This window comes from Osmerus eperlanus, chromosome 15, assembly GCF_963692335.1.
Source record: "Osmerus eperlanus chromosome 15, fOsmEpe2.1, whole genome shotgun sequence".
Taxonomy (NCBI): Eukaryota; Metazoa; Chordata; class Actinopteri; order Osmeriformes; family Osmeridae; genus Osmerus; species Osmerus eperlanus.
Genome location: NC_085032.1, coordinates 8,449,282 through 8,473,320, shown reverse-complemented (window position 1 = coordinate 8,473,320; position 24,039 = coordinate 8,449,282). Strand labels below are relative to the sequence as shown.

Sequence of the window (24,039 nt, the reverse complement as noted above, 5' to 3'; positions counted from 1 at the left end):
TAAAAAAGTAATTAGTAGAAACTAAAGAAACTCACATCTGATTGAGAAAAGGAGCGGAGTGTCTGTGTGTGTACATGTGTGTGTATGTTCGTATGTGTGTGTGTGTGTGCGTGCGTGTGTGTGGGTGTACGTGCGAATGTGTGTGTGTGCGTTCATGCCTGAGAACGGACACACATGGTCAGTCCATTAGCTGTTATAACACACATCTCAATTGGTACTAATTAGAGAGAGCTCTTAGTTCACCTACCCCTAGCCCGCCCACCGGCCCCTCCACCCCCCCCCCCCCCCCACACACACACACACACACACTCACAAGCAGTCAGTTTTCAATAGACCAGCTGACCCCTTCAATACACACACATACGACATCTCTGCAGCCAGGCGCAAGCACCCGCTGAGTGTGTCCGCAGTGAGAGGATTTAGGGTCGGCGCCAATCATGGTTGCCATAGCAGCAGGTGGTTAAGACTAGATGTAGTGGCCCAATGAAGTACCTTACAGTCTCATTAGACCATATCTTCTGATTAGGCAGATGAGAGCTAATCATGCTACAAAAATCTGATTACTCACCAACAACATATGAGACAACAGTAAGGCTTTGTAATAGCTCCACTAGAGCACTGATTGGGGAATGGCATTTTGTCTTCGCAATTATAATTCTCTCTCTATAATCTTATTCAAAGAGCAATTAGGCTACCTACAAAATTCTGAACGTGTTTCTGGGTCTGTGTGTGGGCAAATGTGTGAGGGCAGCATGTGTGTGTGTGAGGCAGTGTGTTTGTGTGTGTCCGTGCAAGGGCCTGCGGCTGATGTCTGTCGACACCCCCCCTCAACCCTTCCCTCCCTCCCCCTCACCAGGCATCGTGTCGCTCATCTCCCTGGCCGTGCTGTCGTACGAGCGCTACTGCACCATGCTGAGCCCCACCCAGGTGGACGGGCGCGACTACTGGCCCGTCCTGGGAGGGGTGGGTTTCTCCTGGCTGTACTCGGTGGCCTGGACCGTGCCTCCCCTGCTGGGCTGGAGCCGCTACGGGCCCGAGGGCCCCGGGACCACCTGCTCTGTGGACTGGAGCACCCAGACGCCCAACAACATCTCCTACATCGTCTGCCTGTTCACCTTCTGCCTCCTGCTGCCCTTCCTCGTCATCGTGTTCTCCTATGGGAAACTGCTGGCCGCCATCCGACAGGTACGACTTCTGACCCCTCACCTGACCCCTTCATTTGTGACTTTTCGTGTGAGGTGAGCAGCCACAGTTCCAGCCCCTGCAGGTGATACAGTACCTGATCCATGCAGGTGATACAGTACCTGATCCATGCAGGTGATACAGTACCTGATCCATGCAGGTGATACAGTACTTGACCTATGCAGGTGATACAGTAGGTGTCGGTTTTTCGCCCTCATGCCGTGTACAGTAAAAACCAGCGAGCCAGCCATGTGAGATGCATCACCATGACTCATCCATCATCCATGACCAAGCTCCCCAACTGGAGTTGGGTTCAGCTTTACATAAGAGTGTGTTTTTCACTCAGTGTTCTGCGGGATATCTGTTTCTCAAGTGTTTCTGAGTTGGGCTCATGCACTCTAGCTGAGAGGAAACCCATCTAGACAACTGGGGTTTCTGGCTAACTGCTAATGACAAGACAACAGATTCATTAGAATCAGGCCCTGTGGAGCCCTTTGTTTAGGAGAAGGGCTCTCTCTCTCATCCTCTCTCTCTCATCCTCTCTCTCTCATCCTCTCTCATCCTCTCTCTCTCATCCTCTCTCATCCTCTCTCTCTCATCCTCTCTCTCTCATCCTCTCTCTCTCATCCTCTCTCTCTCTGTTTAACGTGGCTCCCTGCTAATGACGGGGAATGCCTGTAGAAAAACTCCCTGAGCCCAGCTACTCCTGTTTGCATTTGTGAGTAGGTTTGTACGTGTGGGTTTTTCTATGTGCGCGCGTGTGTGTGTGTGAGGCTGCGAGAGAGGAGGATCAAGGCTGTAGGCAAGGAATGAAGGATGCAGAGAGAAAGAGGGGCTATGGTCACAGTGTCCTCTTGCCAATCTCGTTTTTGAATGGGGACTGACTGTGAATATTGTGTATGCATTGTTCAGTCAAAGTGTGTGTGTTTAGTGTGCGTTTCGTGTGCATTTGTGTGCGTGAGTCCGGTGAACGAGATTCCCACCTGGAACGGGTTCCATGCAGCTTAAACAACCAAAAAGGTGTGCACATGCCTAAGTGTGTGTGTGCTCGTAATGGCCCTGTATTGTGTTTCTCTTGAGGTGTATTGTTTCATGGGGATAATCTCCTGCTTCTATAGCACGCACAAACACATGTACCTGTTACATGCAGACACGCATGTAGTTATGGGTTAGTGGGATTCAAACTGGCCTGAGCAGTAAGCAGTAACCCGACTCAGGGATGTTCAATGACAAAGACACACAAACACAAAGAATGACAGAGAGAGAGAGGGAGAGAGAGAGAGAGAAAGAGCCAGCTCGTGTGGTCACATAAGTGGTTTAACGGAAAGAACTGCAGGAGAAGGTGAAGGAGAGAGAGAGAGATAAAGGAGAAGAGGAAGAACAACAGTCTGTCTGGTTTATGCCCATAAGAGAACAAGCCGTTGCTGTGTAAGTGTGATGATTGTGTGTGCTTTAGCTATGGTCATCGACACATTACCCCATTTCATAGCACTTAGGCAGGCAGAAAGGGACAGTCAGAAGTATGGTTTTGGCTGTCTTCTCTATCGGGGTCTAACAAATGTACGCATCAGTGACCAGGGGCCTCATGTATAAAGGAATGCGCAGCTTTCATACCAGAAGATGGCGTACGGCCAAAACTCGAAAAATACCTACGCACAGAAATATTCACATGTATAAAACCGGTCGTACGCCAGGTCCTGCGCACCTTTCCTTTATAAATCACAATCAACGTGAGAACGAGCCACTGACCCCGCCTTGCCTCCTCCCATAAATGAATATGCAGATGGACTATAAATGCGCTCCTGAGGTCATTTCTTTGTCTGAATTACCGTATTTCTTTGAATAAACACCGCCCTCAAATAAACGCTGCACCAAAAATGAACGTTATTTAATAAACGCTGCAGCGTTTATTTCGAAGAAATACGGTGACCGTGAGATCGAGGTTCTGACAACAGAACAAAATGTGTCCTGTTTGTCGGCCTGTCATAAGGTATTAGCGACAAAAGAAAGTCGGCGGAGTGGAAAACTGTCACTATTTGCGGCCTTTTTTGTTTTTAACCTGTAGCACTTTGCGATTTAGCTAAATGTAAAGTGCATTACAAATAAAATCATTATAATTATTATAGGGCCATAAATGATGTGGCCCGCACATTCTCACGTCAAGTAAATCTTTATACATCACAAAGTGTGCGTGAAAACCAGCGTACGCAAGCTTTTTGTGCGTACGCAACGTTTATACATGAGGCCCCAGATTTACGCACAAATGCTTACGATTGGCTTCATGTCTGGAATCTTCTGATCTGGCTGTGAACTCGCGGTTGGGTTTCAGGCCTGGCAGGATTCTGCCCCCGCTCGGCCTGCTTTGACAAACTGAACTCACACCCACCATCCTTCCTATCTCTTTAACATCTGTCGTGTGTGTGTTCGAGTGCGTGCGTGCGCGCACACACGTGTGTGTCCATTTCTCCAGGTCAGCAGTGTCAGCTCGGTAGTGTCCCGTCGCCGGGAGCAACGCGTGCTGGTGATGGTGGTTACCATGGTAGCATGCTACCTGGTGTGCTGGTTGCCGTACGGTGTGGCGGCCCTCCTGTCCACCTTCGGCCCCCGTGACCTCCTGTCCCCAGAGGTCACCATCATCCCCTCCCTGCTGGCCAAGACCTCCACTGTGGTCAACCCGGTCATATACATATATATGAACAAGCAGGTGAGACACACACACACCCCCTCAAGCCACCCTGCATCCACCGTTATCAACCTTGTTGTGAACAGCAGTGCATTAGGTGACAAGAGAGGTGGGGGTGCTTTGAAAACACACCAAGACACAAACACTAATGGGCAAACACACACACACACAGATGTCACACCTCAGGTGTGGAAAGGTGAACATTTAGAATGAAAAGGCACATGCCTACAATGGCTGGTCTGTCGGTGAAAACCCATTAAATCCAACTGGACAAAAGACTTGTCATCTCCCTGTCATCTCTCACCTTCTCACCAACACTAACGTTCCTCATCATCAACACCTACCATGAGAGAAGAGGAGACATGAGGAGAGGAGAGAATTAAGACAGAGTGAGAGTAGGAGAAGAGAGGAGAGAGAGTGAAGGCAGACAGAGGGGAGAGGAGTAATGAGAGGACGGGACGGAGTAAAAGAGGAGGAAGGAGGGAGAGGTTGTTTTATCTTCAAAAAGAGAGCTACCTTTGATTCTGATTAGCAAGGGAACCCATTATCAGAGAGGAGCACAGTGGCTGTGACCTTTCTCTGCATTCCCATCCTCTCTCATCACCATCACACACACACCCTTTATCAGTCTCTGTGTGTGTGTGTGTGTGTGTGTGTGTGTGTGTGTGTGTGTGTGTGTGTGTGTGTGTGTGTGTGTGTGTGTGTGTGTGTGTGTGTGTGTGTGGGTGTGTGTGTGTGCGTGCGTGTATGTGTGTTTGCAAGTGATCCTGTCGAACAGTCAAGTCCGTTATTACACTCTGGTGTGTATGATTGTGTTATAGTTGTTCAGAAGTGAAACAGCAGTTTGTTATGTTCTCTGAGGGAATACATTTCGACCTCTGATTGTACTGTCAGATGGTGTCAGAAGTGCTGTAATGATTTCTATTCAGAACTATACCTGAGAGAACATTGAGTTTCATGAGAAAAATAATTGGACTCTTGTACTTTCACTGCAATGAATTCTATAAAACAACCCTCATCTTATAGCCACTGACAATTACGATGCAAAGTTATTTGTTCACACACACTCACTCACACACACACACCGGATGCCTGTGTGGCGCTCTCAGTCTTCAGTTCCTCCCAGCCCATATCCATGGCAACATTGAGTTGAGGCGAGTTGAAGACTTCAAGTGCTGCATGGATTCAAGAACGTGTCTCAAGGAGAGTGTGTCCACAACAATAAGGGTTTGTTTAAGAGTCTGTTCACAGTGAAGAGTGTGTCTAACAGTGGTGACTTGATGATATCAGTAATGCCAGATATTTCCTCATGATCTGTGACACTCGTCACAAACAAGGAGGTGTTGTTCTGTCATGTTCCAGCAAAGAGATGAGCTGAATAGACTGCACACACATGTTCACACACCCGTGACACACATACCAGACATGCACATGTACACACTCGACAGGGAAACGTACACACACACACCTGATCCTCGCTTAGGTCTTTGTCTCAGTCAGATACCAATCTGCTCCTGAGCTCAGAGATAATCCCTGCTGTCGCCTCTCTGTCCTTTCTCTCAATATATCATCCCTCCTACATTCTCTATCCTTCATCAAGCTCTCCCCCTCTCCACTCCTTCATAACCCCCTCTCTCCTCTCTAACCCCCTCTCTCCTCTCTAACCCCCTCTCTCCTCTCTAACCCCCTCTCTCCTCTCTAACCCCCTCTCTCCTCTCTAACCCCCTCTCTCCTCTCCTCTCTAACCCCCTCTCTCCTCTCTAACCCCCTCTCTCCTCTCCTCTCTAACCCCCTCTCTCCTCTCCTCTCTAACCCCCTCTCTCCTCTCCTCTATAACCCCCTCTCTCCTCTCCTCTCTAACCCCCTCTCTCCTCTCCTCTCTAACCCCCTCTCTCCTCTCCTCTATAACCCCCTCTCTCCTCTCCTCTATAACCCCCTCTCTCCTCTCTAACCCCCTCTCTCCTCTCTAACCCCCTCTCTCCTCTCCTCTCTAACCCCCTCTCTCCTCTCCTCTCTAACCCCCTCTCTCCTCTCTAACCCCCTCTCTCCTCTCTAACCCCCTCTCTCCTCTCCTCTCTAACCCCCTCTCTCCTCTCCTCTCTAACCCCCTCTCTCCTCTATAACCCCCTCTCTCCTCTCCTCTCTAACCCCCTCTCTCCTCTCCTCTCTAACCCCCTCTCTCCTCTCCTCTATAACCCCCTCTCTCCTCTCCTCTCTAACCCCCTCTCTCCTCTCCTCTCTAACCCCCTTTCTCCACTCCTCCATAACCCCCTCTCTCCACTCCTCCATAACCCCCTCTCTCCTCTCTAACCCCCTCTCTCCACTCCTCCATAACCCCCTCTCTCCTCTCCTCTATAACCCCCTCTCTCCTCTCCTCTCTAACCCCCTCTCTCCTCTCCTCTATAACCCCCTCTCTCCTCTCTAACCCCCTCTCTCCTCTCCTCTCTAACCCCCTCTCTCCTCTCTAACCCCCTCTCCTCTCTAACCCCCTCTCTCCTCTCTAACCCCCTCTCTCCCTCTCTCTATAACCCCCTCTCTCCGCTCCTCTCTAACCCCCTCTCTCCACTCCTCCATAACCCCCTCTCTCCTCTCTAACCCCCTCTCTCCTCTCCTCTCTAACCCCCTCTCTCCTCTCCTCTCCTCTATAACCACCTCTCTCCGCTCCTCTCTCCCTCCCTCTCTCCCTCCCTCTCTCCCTCTCTCTATAACCCCCTCTCTCTTCTCCTCTCTAACCCCCTCTCTCCACTCCTCCATAACCCCCTCTCTCCTCTCCTCTATAACCACCTCTCTCCTCTCCTCTATAACCCACTCTCTCCACTCCTCTCGAACCCCCTCTCTCCACTCCTCTATAACCCCCTCTCTCTTCTCCTCTCTAACCCCCTCTCTCCTCTCCTCTATAACCCCCTCTCTCCGCTCCTCTCTCCCTCCCTCTCTCCCTCCCTCTCTCTATCACTCCCTCTCTCTCTCTTTGCCCCTCAGCACCGACTTGTCACATTCACTTGTCGACCCTCCTCAACCTTTGTTTTCTCGTTATCGTTTAACCTTCGTTTAACTATGAAGAGGTCATTCTCCCTCCTGATTCCAGAGGATTCCAGACGGGTCCAGTTGCTTTCCCTCTCAGGACCGTCCCATTACGCTGTCTCACGACTCCGCCCCTGCACCCGCCCGTCGCCACGCTGAGAAGGTCAGAGAGGGTCTCCTTCTCTTAGCTCCCTCCCTCTCGGCGCAGAGAGGAAGCTTTGTGGCCGTCATCGATGTCTCCTGGGAAAATGTAGTAGACTCTGAGTATACGTGTGGAACTGAAGAGTATACTAAGTACACTACGTTTGTTCGGGGGACACCCAGCCTGCATCTGGGTCACGTGTCGGGGCGTGGGGGAGATATTTGGCACACGCACATACCATAATTGGACAGGTGGTGTTGATTTGTACCGGCCTTTTTGTACCTAACTGGATTAAAACAAACTGGATAAAACTATCTAAAGTAATGTGTGTGTGTGTAGTTCTACAGGTGCTTCAGAGCTTTCCTGAGTTGCTCCACCCCTGACCATGGCTCCAGCTACAAAACATCGTCGCGGGCGACCAAGACGTTCCGAAACAACCGTCATGGAAACGGACACAACGTTAGAGTTGGGCTGCCGCCCATTGGCCCGCCCACTCCCCATTCTGTCCACCAATCGTCCGAGGCGGCGAACTGTCAACCTTGCTCCAATCCCCACAATCCTTCCCCACCTCAGACCCCTCCCACTGGCACGCCCAGACCCAGGCTGACTCTAGTGGCACACTATAATGTCTAGAGACAGAGAGAGAGAGAAAAACAGAGAGATACCAGGAGGCAGGAGGGCCCACAGAAAGAGAGACTATACATACCAAGAAATGGACATTCCTCCAGACATTTAACCATTTACGCAGTCAAAGGTCAGGGGTCGTTAAGGAGATCTTGGGCAAGTCTCACGTCCAGTACGCCCCACTTAATGAAGGTTTTTTTTTCCTGGTTATCAGATTCTTTGCTAACCAGGGTGGAAGGGAGACGAGGGATAGAACATGTTGTGTGCAAAAGATACAGTGATCAATAGGGGATTTAACCTTACATGACTCTCCACTGTATTCTAACAAGCTTCTGTCTACCAGACTCAAAGCTACAAGGTTAAGCTCTGGTCCTTAGAGCTGCTCTATGGAGAACCTAGAGGTTACTTGAATGCTGACACTGTTTTCTGTGCATGATAGCTGGACCAAGGGGATTTAACTTCTAAAGAGACATCAAAGTAGTGGTGTTGTTCTGATCAATAATATTGATTGAGTAGCTGATTGATCGACTAGGGGTTAAGGGGAAAAATGTTGCATTGACTCTCACAGTAATCACTTTCATTGATCGCACACAATATTACACATGAACATGCTTATGCTGTCTGGGTGAGTTGTTTGTTCTTGCCAGGGCATTGCAGAGATTGCATGGACATAGACTCGATTCAGACTCCGTAATGAACGCGATGAGTTCAGAGGTGTCAATATGCTTGAAGTGTATCTTTAACAGGGCTCTAGAGTGACCCAAAGTCAAGATTTCCAGAGACAATCCAGCAGTTTTTTTTTCCTTTTTCTTTTCTGAACCAAAGATCAAATGCTGCTTGTGCATCTGTGCATCAGTAAACAACCCTGGGAATGAGTCCAGTCTGTGAGCAGACTGAGAGCAGGGCCGGCTTCTGGAAGAGGCAGACGAGGGCTCCATCTCTTCACCCCAGGGGGCTTTGGGAAAGAACTGGGGGGAAATGGAGTCCAGGTGTGCTGTGGAGGGAGCTGAAGGCGTTCGCCACCATCGTCAAAAGTACTAGAATGAATCCTGGTTTACTGTGGTCGTTTTCAGAAAGGACACTAACTATTAGCATGCAAATCCTTAGAGATACAGTCAACTAGCACTGAGACTCGTGTTATTTAGTTTGTAGTAGGTTTGTGTAAGGGAAAGGGGAAAGTTACACACGCAATGACATACAAACTTTACAGGTTTGTGCTGTTTGAGGTCATATTTAGCATTTACCAATGGCAATGTATTCCGCATGTTTGCAATGCATATGGAAATGTGCAAGAAAGCACTTTACAGACAGAAATAGAAATCACTTTCCATAAACACATTTGCTCTGCCGCAATAAAGCAATTACAAAAGGCAACAAAAATAGGTCAAGCTTTTCTCTTTATATTGATTAAGTGTATCTTAGTTATGTAACTTCATTAATTGTGTTTTCTTAATCAAAATGTGTTTCTCTACCAGTTCTGGGAGGCACAATGTTTTTTGGCAGATAAGTGCATTATGTTTTTGTAAATTATGTTTTTTTTTTGTCAGTTTGTATGTAATGTTGAGGATTGAGGATTATTCTGTGAAATATGTTTTTAAAGGATTACTTGGGGTTGAGAAGGGGGGTAAGCAATCTTTTCTGAATCCGTTTTCATGCTTGATACATGAGGATTTGACACAGTGGTTAACAGTTGATAGAAATGTTTGCAGCAACATTTTATGCAATTAATTTTTCTACGCAAGAAAAACTAATGTATGCCTTTACTTTTACTTGTGACAGATCTGCTTTCTATCAAGAAGGGGAGACACTATTAAAGAAGTCTAGGATCCATTCAGCTGCATTTAAATGCATGTTATTAGTGGCATTTGTATGTTATCAAAAACGGTTTATTTATTTATTAAATCATAAAGACAGCAGTTTTTTCTTTTTCTTTTTGTCAAGATTGTTCAAGTGTTATTTTTTAAATTGTGTTTCTTCCACAGTTTTTCATAGCATAAACAAATAACGCACAAATACATGTTGCCTTCTCATTATAGAATATAATCCAGAATGATAATGAAGTGTCTGTGTGAAGGGTTGTTTGCACACAGTCACCTAAACACATATCTTCAGATTTTCTCTGGCACGGGCCTCGTCCGATTTGTAGCAGTATTCTTGTTAGATGAACCTATCCATTATTAAATCGTTGTCGAAGGATATAGAGGAGATTCATATTTGAAATTAAATCTTTCATCTGCAGGGAAACAATCCGGGAACACAGAATATTTGAAACAAATCTTACTTCAGAGGGTCATGAATGAATGATGAGATGAAGTCCACTCACACAAAGACATTCTTACTTAATAATGTGTTACTCTCGTCTCTTATCTTCCTTCAAGCCATGATATCAAACTATACAGTATGAGTCTGTGTGTCTGTGTCCAAGTGTGTGTGTGTATGTGTGTTTCTATCTAAGCACACTTGCTTAAGATAAATTCCTTCCTAAACCCATTTTATAAAAATCCTTGTTGAGCAAATCCTTTAATCTGATAAAGAATTCACAAATTACTTATATTGCTTTTTATCTCGTTAACATGGACTATGATATTGAGTTATCACTCTAACCCCTACATCCAATGTGCAGCATTGATTTGTTTGTTAGTTTTTATGGTGGCAAAGCCATTATAATGGCAATTATAACAGTTGGTACAAATCAAATATGAGCCAAATAAGAAAAGTGACTTGTCCTCTTCGTAACTCTTAGGATCAGTCTGTTGAGGGAATTATTTTGAACGCCGGGGGATATTCTATGATTGATTCTGGATTCCTTTGGAGGCTCAGTCTGAGGTGTGTGGTACGTTTGTCTCGCTGCCCCAAGTTTGGCCCTCTCTGCTGTTGCCACAGAACCATCAATAATTGTGAGCTGCCTAAATATCGTACCTCCCTGATTGGCATATCATATGGAGGCAGAGCTCCTAAACTTGAACTGGGAGCCTTAGCAATTAGCACGCATGAACGGAGCTGAATGAATTCACAAGACTGCAGTCCCCGAGTGGTCGGTGATGACTTCTGGAGAGATGCGTTCCTGGGTCAGCCAGCAGGAGGGAACCGGCACAGTGATGAACGCCATGTTGATGTACAGTAGTGCGTGGAAAGCTGCAATGTTTCAGACTGACCAGGGTCAACAAACAGCCTCCATTTTACACAGGCATAGCTATGGACAGCTGCACTTCAGTTTTAATGACCTTCTTGTTCAAGATAAGCGACCTAACACACCTCTGAAACGAAGGACATGTGGGCTCCAGTGATTTGTCAATAAGTCACTAATCAGAGGCAGCTCTACGTCACAGACGTATGAATCCGTCCATGGTCAGTGTGCGTGTGTCTGTGTGTGTGTGTGCTTGCGGGTGTGTGTATGTGTATGTGTTCATCAACAGCTCTCGAGCATGGAACACGTGTCACCTGGTCCACCTCAGCAGGCACCTGGACCAGCCTGTAGAGATCTCTCATTTCTTTTCTCTCTTTGACCTGCTCCTCTCCCCTTTCCCCTCTCTCGGTCTCAGCCTGGCCTTCTGCAGATCTCCCCTTCCATGATACGGGCTCATTAGCACATCACACTCATGCCAAGTTTCACACTTCACTCTCCCCCGCTCTCTCCCCCTTCCTTCTCTCCCCTCCTTCCCACTTCTCCTCTCTTCATGTCTTCCTCTCTCTCTCTTTGCCCTGCCTCTCTCTCTTGGTTTTGCCACAGGCGGTCAGGCTGTCGGGTGCAGCTGTTGGCAGAGATGTTTTGCATGTAAATACCGACACGTACACACGCACACACACAAATAACAAGCATACACACACACACAGAGACAAAGACATACACACAATTAAAATCACTATCAGACACCCATTTATGCTTTTCAGGTGTGCTGAAATAGCTTTTGATGAGGTCATGGAGTTGAGCGGATCCAAGCATTTCATCCTCACACACACAGACATGCTGGAGGACATAGGACACTTGTTCACGCTGCTTTTTCTGTTCTTCCATGTCTCTTCCTCCTCCTCTTCTGCTCTCTCTCTCTCTCAGGGAGGAGGATGATGATCATAATCTTGACTTTCTATCTCTACGTCTCTGTTTCTCTCCCTTTCTTTCTCAGTTCTCTGTCTCCTTCTCTCGCTCCAAGTTACTAACCCATGCCTGTCGATTTGGATGCGAGTCAAACGCCCCTCCATAACGCTGCACAGAGCACAGGAGCGAAAGAGCCTTTAAATAAAGGTTAAAGTTCAAAGATGGGGTCAGACATTAAATGTAAGGGGGTCACACAGCACTCATGGCTCCAGAGAGATACGAGACTGAGCCATCTGTTGCTAGTCTACACAGCTGCGTTTAAGAGCCTCATTCACAAACACGTACACGCACACACACACGCAGGGACAAGCCCCTCAGGCATTGTGTCTCTGGACGGCACATCTGCTAAGCGACACTGAAAAAGAAGGAAGTACGAAAGCATATGCGTAAATGCAGATGATAGAAATCTGCCTCTCATTGAGTAGTTAGTTAACCAAAGTTCAACCAACATAGCTCTATCTCACAATCTTTTCATCAGGGTGTATGTTCTATTTGTGTGTGGTGCGTGTCTCTGGGTGTGTTTGTCTGTGTGCTTGTAAAGATAAACCTCTTTCTGTTCACTTTGAATTTCCTAACTTTTCCCTGAAAGAAAAGTCTAAAAGTTAAAAGGCCATTCAACTCCAAAGCGTTATCTCTGTAAGTGCAGTTATCTCAGCGTGCAGGCAAGAAGAGGACTGGATAATGGTCATAATGGTTAGATGAGACCTATTACCACACACACAGACACTCTCACTCAGACACGCAACTATACTTAAACACACACCCCCAAACACACACACACACCAGCCTGTAAGTTCATATGTAATTAATATTTAATCAGCCGTTGTGCGAGCGAGGGATGCCCCCTCCCTGTGGATGAAGGGATGATAAACGAGTGCTCAGAGTGAAGGATAACAAGATAAACACCAGAGCATCGGCAAGACGACAGCACGAGGAAGAGCCATCCATCACGCCAAGGTTTCCACGGCGACCTGTCGCTATGCCATCAGACGTGGGCCATGCGTTGAGTATGGGGGCGCACAGTGGCCCTCGAACACAGCCTTGACTCCTCTGGAACACACTCTCAAACTGATCACTAACTCAGAGCAAACTAAGTTTCTGGGGTAGAACATGTATGTGGTCTACAAAAGAACTGGCGAGAATGATGAGGATCCACACGTGTTTCTCTGGAGGAGATAACATGTAATAAAAAAAAGGCCTGAGGACCAGACCTGTCTGTGAGCTAGTGTTTCCTCTGCTCTGGCAGATGGGTCTGGCCACCCTGCTTTCAAACTGATTCGACAACCAACCTAAATCCGGTCGGGCCAATCACAACCATTTATATGTTTAAGAAGATGACCTTACATGAGAGCGCCATTGAGGTATTTGATCCTAATAATTTAACATAACTAAAAAAAACATTAAATATAAATAATAACTGTTAACGATACTGCACTCAGCAATCCTTTCACTCTCTCTCTCTTTATATCTCTCTATTTCTTTAAAACTGCATTTGCACCATAAACACTTTTATTTCCTCACAGGTGACCTAAAAGTTACAGTAAAAGGTTAAATTGACCGTTAGAAACCTGCATATCCCAAAAAAACTTACAACGTTTTCTCATGCCATGTTATCACCATATTGAGTTTCTAAAACTGGAAATTCCTCCAACATACCAAATACCCCATAATAATTGTTAATGAAGTAACTAATTATAATTTTCTCATTAATTGAGTATGAAATTAATTTAAGTCCCACCTCATCTTCCAGCAACTCTGCAGTTCAATGATAAGGTAACTACCTGCCTCAGTCTATGCTCATCTCTCTCTCTCTCTCTCTCTCTCTCTCTCTCTCTCTCTCTCTCTCTCTCTCTCTCTCTCTCTCTCTCTCTCTCTCTCTCTCTCTCTCTCGCTCTCTCTCTCTCTCTCCCTGTGTTTTCACCACAGCCTCTGAGCTGAGTTAAACACACACACACAAAAGCATTGTTGGAAAAAATGCATGCAATTTAACAGCCTAATTAGTTATTCTGTGTACAATATACTGATGTGCGCACACCTTTGTGTTGGTCGACAACGTGTCTATGTGAGGGTGTGTGTGAGGGTGTGTTTGAAGGTGTGTGGGAGGGTGTGTGTGAGGGTGTGCTTGTGTGTGTCGGTGGGGGAGGGGGGGGGCTAGGTCAGCTCAGTGGGCTAGGACTGCTACCCAGTTAGGACGTGTTTCAACCCCAAATGATCCAAATGACTCAGTTACCTTCCATGGTTCTCTCTGGACGACTTATCAGAGTTTACCCTCAGAGAACAGAAGACTGGAAAAAGTTAAGACTAAGAAAGAGAGGAGGGGGATGAAGAAAAGAACATCAATAGAAGCACGGTTAAAGAAAAAAAAAGGAGGAGGAAAAGATTTCGTTCAAATCCCCTGGTTTTACACAGTGGCTTTGCTCTGTCTGTTTAATCCTGCAGATAGAGGACTTGTGTAAGTGCTGACAAGACGTTTTCCTTTCGGAGCTCACTGTGACTCCCAACGCAGATATAATCTACAGCCGTAATGGAATATGTGCCTCTGTGTGTCACACACACACACACAGGCGCGCACACGCATGGACACACACACACACCCACCCACATACACGTCTAGACGTAGACACAGAAACAAACGGACACGCACACCCGTGCATCGACACACACGTCTGCACAAAGACTCGATGTGGGGCAAGGTGAAAGGGCGGATGTAGAGCATGATGTCCATATAAGAGAGAGGAGAGGGGAGGGTGGGGGAGGGTGGGGGAAGAGGAGGAAGGAGAAAGGAAGAGAAGCGAGGAGAGATAGCATTCCTGCCTTGCCCTTCCGCATCCCCCCCTCGCCGTGTCTATCCATCTCTTTGTCTCAGCGTTCCTTCCTCTAATGAGAGGTGAGAGCTGAGCCAGACCTCCCAGGATGAGGCCCCGCGGTGGGGCTGTCTCGCTCCATCTCAAGGTGATTCAGCTAGCACCAACTCTCTGGCTCTCCTTAGCGTCTCCACAGGGAAGCGCTCACAATCCACTGACCACCAGAGGGAGACACAGATCTGCTCTCTGTGTCTGTGTGTGTGTATGTGTGTGTCTTTGTTGGTGAGTGCGTGCGTGGTGTGTGTGCGTGTGTGTAGTTTGTTCTAATATGGCTGGCAGGTCGCTGGCACAGGGAACGTGTGTGACTTTGTCACCAGCTGGTGAGTCTCTGTCAAAGATATATATAGGCGTGACAATCACACCGCATACACACACACAGACTGTACACATACACACACACACACACACACTGCTTTCACGCAAGGACAGCGCAGGTCCCATCACCGCCTTTCACTCGGCCATCTCATTTTTCATTCCCTTTGCACTGTAGGGGTTTAGGACAAAAGGTAAGACAATGTGTGTTTGATTTTCCCCCTCTCTCTCTCTCTCTCTCTCTCTCTCTCTCTCTCTCTCTCTCTCTCTCTCTCTCTCTCTCTCTCTCCCTCTCTCTGTCTCTCTCTCTCTGTCTGAAATGAAGCCTATTAACATGTCCTCTATGTTTGGATATACAAATAGAAACACACATGCATGTGGCCATTTTGATGCTTTGCCTACTGGCTAGAATATCTTGGTTCAACGGCATGTGTTCTTTGTACCACCTGTGCAATCTTGAACAAGTAAAACTTGTGTTCAGGGCCATTTTCAGATCCAGTTCAGTTCCATAATCACACCAAGTGAAGCAGAGAGACATAGACGGTCTGAGCTCTGTTGTTTACGAGGCATCAAGCTGAACTAACGTTAAATATTCATACGCTGTCTGCAGTCCGGTTTATGCGAACATCCCTGTTCCAGTCTCATCAACAAATCAGCAGTGGTCCACCATTTTTTTAATGTATTTTCCACTTCCTGATTCCTACTTCCTGTCCTTTCAGAGACCATTGTCTTGTTGCCATGGCCACAGCGGGACGGGTGCTGTTGGTGTTCACGCTGGCAGCGGGCTGGTGCCTTGGTGGAGGGGTGGTGGAGGAGCCCAGCGTTGACCCCAGGGAGGGGTGTTCCCGCTGGATGGGGGGGGTGCCTGGGACCCCTGGTCTGGACGGACAGCCAGGGAGGGACGGGAGAGAGGGGCGTCCCGGAGAGACCGGAGAGAACGGAAACCAAGGTTACACATCCTGATATACTGTTGGGTTCCTGCTGCATGCTGTGTGCTCACTGCACGGCACGGACAGCTGCACGTGTGCAGTAACTCTCGCTCAAGTGACACTGTCGGTTGTTGGTGTTGGTTCCAACTTCACTTGTACAACTGTGTAGTGACTTCTGGTACGTAGATGTGTGGGATTTAGTAGAATAAACATTTTAGCCAGCTCATACCTTCCCTCTCCCCCTACTCCTCTCCCCCTACTCCTCTCCTCCTCTCTTCCACCTCCACATTCTCCTCCTCTGTCCTCCCCCCCCTCCCTCTCCCCCCTCTCCCTCTCTTGCCTCCCGTAACTCCCCCTGTTCGTCATTTGCTCCCTGCCCAGGGTCCAGGGGGGAGAGGGGGGAGCCCGGGGAGCCGGGGGGGGAGGGAGGGCTGGGGCTACGGGGTTTCCCTGGCACGCCAGGTCTCCAGGGGAACAGGGGAGAGAGCTCCTTCCCGTACCGCTCAGCGTTCAGCGTGGGCCTGACCTCTCCCACCTCGGCTGTGGACACGCCCATCATGTTCACGAAGACCTTCTATAACGAACAGGTAACGTGCGCGCGATCCTTTGAACAGTCACTCAGGAGTTCATTGAACAAGGGCAACTTTTCCTTATTCATGTTTTTCTTTATTTTTAGCATCACTATGATGACATCTCGGGAAAGTTCCGGTGTTTTATCCCTGGAGTGTATTACTTCACCTTCCATCTTACCGTGCAGGTCTCTCACTTTCTCTTACACACACACACTTCATCAAACACACACTCAATCACACTCACACGTGTCATGTGTTGATAACTGTGTTTTGCAGGGTGAGGGGTTACGGGTTGGTCTTTACAGGAATGGGCGTGTGGTCTCCCTGACTCTGGACCAGTATTTGACCTCTGACCTTGACCAGGCCTCAGGGAGTAGTGTGCTGACCCTTGCAGCTGGAGACCAGGTGTGGCTGGAGGTGAGGTTCCATTCAGCCTGCCGGCTGCCTCCACTCACCTGCCTCTACTTATCCTGGTTCTATTCACCTGTCTCAAATCAAGCTGCCTCTATTATGCCTGCCTCTACCCTGTCGGCTTTTATCCTGTCTGCCTCCAATTACCTGTTTATACTCTACTCAGCCTGCTTCTACTTAGCTTGGTTCACCTGCCTCTACTCAGCCTGCCTCTACTCAGCTAGGTTCACCTGCCTGCACTCACTATGTGGTATAAGACGGAGATAAACTGTTATTGTACTCCTACAGGTGTACGGCCCAGAAATGGAGAACGGGGCCGTTTTTGCAGACATCACCAATGACTCCACCTTCACTGGCTTCCTGATCCAGCCCCGCCTACCCGTCAGCCCATTGGCGCACCACTGGCGTTGAGATGTCACACGATTTGTGACTCCTCCCATCACCTCAAGCTCCTCCCTGTTATCTCTCGTGTGCCCCTCCCCTTCTCCTGTTGCCTCCTCACTGCCTTGTGTGGAGAGGAAGGTTAAGTTCCCTGATCGTTGACTAACTCTGTCAGGGACAGGACATTGTCTCTCTTTTTCCCTTTCCTCTTTCCTCCTCTTCTCCCTCCAACTCCCCTCCTCAACCCTTTCTTCTCTTCATTCATTATCCATTTGTCAGCATCCAACTGGCTCGTGGCCCGGAGTGACAGTTAGTGTGAGACTGTGGTCCATCTTCCTGCTGGGTGATATTTACAGTCCAGTCTCAAATTAGATTCTTCCAAAATGATCTACAATGACAAAAGGTCACACTGCCAATTTAGAACAGCATGCTAGATGATTCACAGACCAGCGTCAAATGAACATAGAATATGACTCTGTTGTATTGTAACTGTCATGTTATGGATATTAATATACGGACAGTAGTGGTTGGATGATCAAAAAACTAGAAATGATCATTTTGCGTGGCAAATCATGGTTTGTGAAGAGCCTCGGTCGAGTGTATTGGGGAAACAGAGCATCCCTGCTGCCTCAAAATGCATCTGTCTCAGTGCTGTGAGTGGCCCGTCTCCATGGACACTGGAGCCATGGACATCAGTGTGTCTGAGTGCTCCTGGATCAATAAAGTTGAGTTTCTGCTCTCCAGAGGCATGCTGTCTTCTGTGTTTGTGTGAGCTGTGAGAGTGAAGGTGTGATGGGGGTTCAGAGGCTGGGCAGAGGAGGAGGGGGCTGGGGTGGGGTGGCGAGTGGGGTGGGGGTGACTAGGAAGTGTTTCATTATCAGCCGTCAGACATCTCTGGACACGGAGTGTTCTTCTGGTCACTGTTTTCTTTTGTCCTATAGGGGTCAGCAGAGGATTATCAGTTTATCGTGCCGAAGCCTCATCTTTCTTCCTTTCGTTTTTTGAAACACACGACAGGTTCTTAGATTTTCTTCAAGAATGACAGGCAGCAAACAAGGCTAAAGTTCAAGACTTTCAAAGCTTTTATTGGAACATTCAAAAGTGAAAAAAACTTTACATAATACATCAGTAACAAAAGCAAAAGACCAACAAACACAAAATGAGTTTTATAGATGCAGAAGCGAAGCTGAGCTTTGACAATTCATTAAATATTCCAGTGAATTGGGAAGTGATTCTGCAAAGCAAAGGGCCAAATGAAACCATCACATGTAAAACAGCTACAGAACTTCTCATCAGCACCGCCTACCAGCTTAGCGTGATCCTACAGCTATCAGCAATGTGTGTACGTGTGTGTGTCAGACTTCCAGATATCCTCTGGCACCAGTCCTGTTTTGTCCATTTTCTCTCAATAATTCTGCCCCAAACCTTCGCCAGTTTGACTGGTTGTGTGTGTGCCTGTATATGTGTGTGTACGTTTTTATACGTGTGTGTGTATAGTAGTATCGTGGGGTTGCTTAAGGATACACTCTTGGTCTGTGTGAATTATATGTGTAAGTGTTAGTCCATTACGTGTAGGCTAGGTTGTGTATGTATGTGTGTGTGTATGTGTTAGTCCGTTGTGTGTAGGCTAGGTTGTGTGTGCGTGTGTGTTTATTTATTGCGGTAGTCATCTGCGTAGGCCCTGTGATCCCCCTGCTCTGGGTACTGGTCCCCGTATCCCCTCAACATGTCCTGGAAGCTGGGCATGCCCTGTGAGTGTGGGGGGTAGGCCCCGTAGGACTCCTCCTGCCCGCTCTGGTAGGGCTCCGCCTCGTACTGCTCCTGCTCGCTCTCTCTTGCCCCCTGGTAGTGGTGCTCACCCTGGTCCGCTGCCCCCTGGTGCCCAGCCTCGGCATGGTGCTCTGGACTGGCCTCGGCAGGCTGCTCGGGCTCGTAGCGACTCAGGCGGCAGTCGGAGTCGTACTCGGGGTCGCAGTCGGGGTTGGTGGGCTCCCTCACGCCGCTCCTGCTCCCGTCGGCGTTGAGGTGGGGCTCGTAGGGCTCTGCGGGGTAGGCGGTGTGGCGGTGGGCACCGGAGCGGGGCTCGCTGGGTTTCAGAGGGTAGCATTCTTGGTCGTAGCCAATGAAGCAGTCATAGCCCTCCTTGGTCTTCCCTCGGGGGCCCAGGGGGTGGCGATCCTCCTGGGTGGGCTCCTCGTAGCGGGGTGGGGGGGCGGGATATTGCTGCCTGGGGGCCGGAGGGGCCCTGCGGTGCATTGCAGCCGCCGCGGCCTGGCGGTACATGGCAAAGGGATCGTTAGCATTAGCATTGCCCTCGCTAAACATGGCGTATGGGTCGCTAGCCGGAGCGTTAGCTTGAGCGTTAGCCTGAGCGCTAGCCATAGCCTGGCGGAGCCTGGCGTACGGGTCACTAACTGGAGCGCTAGCTTGACGATACGAGGCATGAGGATTGCTTTCCCCGTTAGCGTTAGCATTAGCGTAGGCGTCCCTGAACATGGCGAAGGGGTCGCTGCGCTGCCTTGGCGCAGGGGGAGCGGCACGCATGGCGGCAGCCTCGTCTCGATGCTCATCTTTGAACTCCTCGGGGGGTGTGGCGTACTTGGTGGCGGTCAGAGGGTTGCAGCCATCCTCAAACAAGGGGTTACAGGAGCCGGGACCGGCGGGGGCCTTGGCGGGGGGGGCTGGGGCCCGGGGGGCCTGGAGGGAGGCAGCAGAAACATACAGTAATCTAAAATGCTTTCAGAAATTATTAGATGAAAAGACTGAAATACAAATAATTTAAAAATGATTACTTCCAACTCGCATCCTTCTCAGAAGACAAACAAATAATGAACTTCTAAATAAATAACCCCAATAGTGTGTAACCCAACGAGCACATCACCAGTGCCACTAATGAGGCTGGAGGCTGGCGGGGGGCCTACCTGGAGAGAGTCAGCGTAGGCGCAGTAGGGGTCCCTATGAGGGTCACAGTTGGGGTAGCGCAGGTAGAGGCCGCTGGGGGCTTTCTGCACCAGCTGGGGCTTGCAGTTGGGGTCCGTTTTGGGGTTGCAGCCCAGGTGGGCGTAGGAGGGCAGGGCTCCGGCGGAGGGCTTGTAGCCGTAGGCAGCCCTCAGGTGGTACTGCAGACACTCCACGTCCTCGGAGGCACAGATGCGTAGCAGCTCCGACTTCTGCTCCTGGAGGGAGAACCAGGAGAACGGCGCTGGTGATCGTGATATGAAGGATGATGATTGTGGATATGTAATGATGATGATAAGGCCGATTTATTTTCACCAGAAAACAAGCTGTTATCAGTAATTAGACTCCCAGGGGAGAGAGCCAGTATGTGAGTCTCCTACCTTAGACAGGAAAGACTCCACGCTAGGGGCGTAGAAGTAGTACCCAGACCGGGGGTCCTTCACCGCTACGGGCGAGCGCACGTACATGGGGGCTGGGGCTTTGACTGGGGCAGGGGCAGGGGCAGGGCCCTTGGCCTGGGCGGCCAGGGCAGCATACAGGCAGTAGGGATCCCTGTAGGGGTCACATACTTTGATGGGGGCGGGTTTGGGGGCGGGTTTGGGGGCCTCAGGCTTGGGTCTGCTGGTGTAGGAGGCCACACAGTTAGGGTCTTCGGAATCGGCGCAGGACTTGTAAATATCCCCCAGGTGGCTCAGGTAGGCCTTGTAAGAGCGGCGGCCCTCGGCTCGGTTCTTGTTCTGGAGGTAGGCCAGGTAGACCCGGTCCAGCTCCTGGACCTGGGGAGAGAGAGGTGGGGAGGTGAGGAGAGAGAGAGAGGTGAGAAGAGAGGTGAGGAAAGAGAGGTGGGATGAGAGGTGGGGAGAGAGGGGTGGGGGGAGAGAGATGGGGAGAGAGGGGTGGGGGGAGAGAGATGGGGAGAGAGGTAGGGAGGTGAGGAGAGAGAGAGAGAGAGAGGTGAGAAGAGAGGTGAGGAAAGAGAGGTGGGATGAGAGGTGGGGAGAGAGGGGTGGGGGGAGAGAGATGGGGAGAGAGGTGGGGAGAGAGGGGTGGGGGGAGAGAGATGGGGAGAGAGGTAGGGAGGTGAGGAGAGAGAGAGGTGAGAAGAGAGGTGAGGAAAGAGAGGTGGGATGAGAGGTGGGGAGAGAGGGGTGGGGGGAGAGAGATGGGGAGAGAGGTGGGGAGAGAGGGGTGGGGGGAGAGAGATGGGGAGAGAGGTAGGGAGGTGAGGAGAGAAAGAGAGAGGTGAGAAGAGAGGTGAGGAAAGAGAGGTGGGTTGAGAGGGGTGGGGGGAGAGAGATGGGGAGAGAGGTAGGGAGGTGAGGAGAGAGAGAGAGAGAGGTGAGAAGAGAGGTGAGGAAAGAGAGGTGGGTTGAGAGGTGGGGAGAGAGGGGTGGGGGGAGAGAGATGGGGAGAGAGGTAGGGAGGTGAGGAGAGAGAGAGAGAGAGGTGAGAAGAGAGGTGAGGAAAGAGAGGTGGGTTGAGAGGTGGGGACAGAGGGGTGGGGGGAGAGAGATGGGGAGAGAGGTGGGGAGAGGGGAAGCGAAGAGTTGGTAAGAAAATATACCAAGATAGCAAGGATTTAAGACTTTCATTAAGATGAAAGCAAATGGCAAGGACAAAGTCAAAGGGTGGCATTCATGTGTCTGCACACTGTCAGTTGGGGTGTGTGTGTGTGTCTGCACTCACTGCCTCCTGGTTGCCATTGTCTGTGAAGAACTTGTACCAGCTCCAGAAGTCAGCGTGCTGTTTGTACCAGCTGATGTTTCTACGGTTACGGACTAGTCTCCTCTGTGACGCCATAGCAACGGTAGCATCACTGGCATCTCCTTCTGGTCACACAGACATCACATGATATACTGCATTTTCATGCAAAATACAATTCAAAATGTGTGTGTGTTGGTCTGTGTGTATGTGTGTGTGTTTAAAAGGTTATTATGTCATTACCATCTCCTTTAAGGTTCTGAACAATAGGTCCAGCAGAAAGGAATTCTGAAAACAAACACACACAATTGGACATTAAGAGACACACACATACACAAACCCGCACACCAACAGAAGCAATTGTGAAAGCCAGATGTTGCCTGCCTGAGTCAGAACAGAGACTGAAATTACACCACCCCCCCCCTTACTGTGTCTGCAATACACAGGTAGTAACGTGCAAGCGCATACACCCGCACACACACACACACACAGATATACAGGATAAGGGTAATTGGATCTGCCTGAAGGTTTTCTGGCTGTAGCTCTTTGTAGATTTATAGGTTACTGTTAATAGTGAACCCCCGACTGTGTTGTTACCTCAAAGAACTGTGTGTGTGTTTGTGTGTGTGTGACCCCAGCAGAAAACACAGATTCAGCTCTCTTTCATCTCCACGGGGAGAAGGTGTTCATGCTTTACAGGAGCAGGGAGGCGGTGATGGAGGGAGAAGGTGTTCATGCCTTACAGGAGCAGGAAGGTGGTGATGGAGGGAGAAGGGAGGCAGGAAGAACAGGAATTATATTTATATAAGTTGGCAGAAGGATAGGTGGAAGAAGAGCTGATGAGACAGAAAGAAAGAATGAGAGATAGAAGATGAAGACAGGATGAAGTGGAGGGAATGATGGGGGGGTAGAGAGAAAGACACAGGAGGCATGAAGAGAAACTGAGGAAAAGACGGGGAGCTTCTGAGGTGGAGCAGAGGGACAGGGAGAGACTGAAAGCTTTTAACAAAAGCAAGAAATTATTAGTGAAGGAGAAACAGCCATGAGGAAGATCCAGTGCTTTTGGGGAGGGGAGGCCGGGGGGGGGGGGGGTGCAGGGGGCACAGGACGGGGGGGGGGGGCTTCAATGTCGCTGCCTCAGTGTATCCGTTGTATTATTTTTTACGAGCCTGTAAAAGACCAAAACATCTGGTAACAGCAGCCACAGGACGGAGGGAGGAGGATAGGAGAGGGAGAGGGAGGAGGAGAGGGGGAGCACTGATGCTGACAGGTACTAATCTTTTACAAGACCAGGAGCGATGAAAGAGCGCTTCTCTACCTCCTCCCCCTCTCTCCAGCCCTCTAACTAGCACAGGGGCCTGTTTCAAAAACTGTTTAAGAGGAGAGACAAGAATTCAATAAAGCTTTGCCAGTATAAAGCTGTCGATCATGTCAGCTCTGAACTCGAAACAGGTGGGTTCAGAAACTCATGTCTTCGTGTTCAAACTCTTAAGCATTTTTGTTGCCCAAGCCCTACTGAACTCATTCAACTGGGAGGGAAACCGCACTGTTCCTCAGTGAATCTCCTCAGCCCAGTCCCACGAGAACGGGTTGATTGATTGACTGAGGTCAGTAAGTGAGGATGTACAAATGTCAGAAATGCATGCTTGTTGCCATGTACTTACCTGGCAGTAGGATTGTAGCCAGAAGAGCTGTTGTTAATAGACAGGAGAAAGACATTCTTCCTGCAGCCATCACTCTACCTCCCCCTCTCCTGAGAAGACCAAACACACATCCACACACACACACGCATGAGAAAACGCTCACCACACAGAGCAAAGATGACGATGTTCGACCCTTCTAAACCTGACATGATAGTGTGTACTCTTCATGTACACGTAAGGCCATAAGGGCGTACAGTCCTGTCCCTAAACCTCCTCAAACCTCCAAAAGGCTTCCACATCAGCTTCAGGGGGGTAATCTAAGCCATTTACCTACTCCAGGTGCTTCAGGATAGACTGTATTCTTCAATGACCTGACATCTCTGGTCTGTCTTACAGCACAGCTACACAGGCTGTTCACATCATGCACAGTTCACTATAACCAGGACCTCGACACCGTACTACTGACTAGGGCCCCAGGCTGGTTACTAGTAGTGAGCTAGCCCCTGATAAAAACACATAC

The 24,039-nt window shown here is 49.2% G+C and overlaps 3 protein-coding genes across 4 annotated transcripts in view; 2 read left to right on the top strand and 1 right to left on the bottom strand.

Moving 5' to 3' along the window:
* The window catches only part of tmtopsb (teleost multiple tissue opsin b), an 11,223-nt gene extending 1,564 nt beyond the window's left edge, over positions 1-9,659 (top strand). The window contains exons 2-4 of the mRNA XM_062480162.1: positions 857-1,185; positions 3,653-3,886; positions 7,368-9,659. Coding sequence (XP_062336146.1) covers positions 857-1,185; positions 3,653-3,886; positions 7,368-7,661 — 857 coding nt within the window. The 3' untranslated portion in view covers positions 7,662-9,659. The remainder of the gene's footprint in view (positions 1-856; positions 1,186-3,652; positions 3,887-7,367) is intronic.
* Positions 9,660-14,998: 5,339 nt separating this feature from the next.
* On the top strand, positions 14,999-17,958 carry adipoqa (adiponectin, C1Q and collagen domain containing, a). Its single transcript, XM_062480268.1, has 6 exons — positions 14,999-15,118; positions 15,644-15,873; positions 16,235-16,440; positions 16,530-16,610; positions 16,702-16,842; positions 17,125-17,958. Exons 2-6 carry the CDS (start codon positions 15,663-15,665, stop codon positions 17,245-17,247), a joined length of 762 nt encoding a protein of 253 aa, XP_062336252.1. The 5' UTR covers positions 14,999-15,118; positions 15,644-15,662; the 3' UTR covers positions 17,248-17,958.
* A 324-nt stretch (positions 17,959-18,282) lies between these two features.
* and1 (actinodin1) lies at positions 18,283-23,626 on the bottom strand. 2 transcript variants are annotated; one of them, XM_062479701.1, is made up of 6 exons: positions 23,541-23,626; positions 22,120-22,164; positions 21,862-22,004; positions 20,556-20,951; positions 20,139-20,393; positions 18,283-19,914 (listed from the first exon to the last, which is right to left on the bottom strand). In XM_062479701.1, the coding sequence occupies exons 1-6, from the start codon at positions 23,608-23,610 to the stop codon at positions 18,868-18,870; spliced, it is 1,956 nt and encodes a 651-aa protein (XP_062335685.1). In that variant the 5' UTR covers positions 23,611-23,626; the 3' UTR covers positions 18,283-18,867. The 2 variants fall into 2 exon arrangements, with proteins under 2 accessions (XP_062335685.1, XP_062335686.1); XM_062479702.1 differs by having other exon boundaries at positions 21,862-22,001.
* Positions 23,627-24,039: the final 413 nt, after the last annotated feature.

What these genes read in the sequence shown, in the direction of transcription:
- adipoqa (XM_062480268.1), top strand. Translation starts at nt 15,663, where the DNA reads ATGGCCACAGCGGGACGGGTGCTGTTGGTGTTCACGCTGGCAGCGGGC. An exon ending in CGGAGAGAACGGAAACCAAG is followed by an intron (nt 15,874 to 16,234) that starts GTTACACATCCT and finishes CTCCCTGCCCAG; the next exon opens with GGTCCAGGGGGGAGAGGGGG. An exon ending in CCTTCCATCTTACCGTGCAG is followed by an intron (nt 16,611 to 16,701) that starts GTCTCTCACTTT and finishes TGTGTTTTGCAG; the next exon opens with GGTGAGGGGTTACGGGTTGG.
- and1 (XM_062479701.1), bottom strand. Translation starts at nt 23,610, where the DNA reads ATGGCTGCAGGAAGAATGTCTTTCTCCTGTCTATTAACAACAGCTCTT. An exon ending in GGCTACAATCCTACTGCCAG is followed by an intron (nt 22,165 to 23,540) that starts GTAAGTACATGG and finishes GTTTGTTTTCAG; the next exon opens with AATTCCTTTCTGCTGGACCT. An exon ending in CCTACGCTGACTCTCTCCAG is followed by an intron (nt 19,915 to 20,138) that starts GTAGGCCCCCCG and finishes GCCTCCCTCCAG; the next exon opens with GCCCCCCGGGCCCCAGCCCC.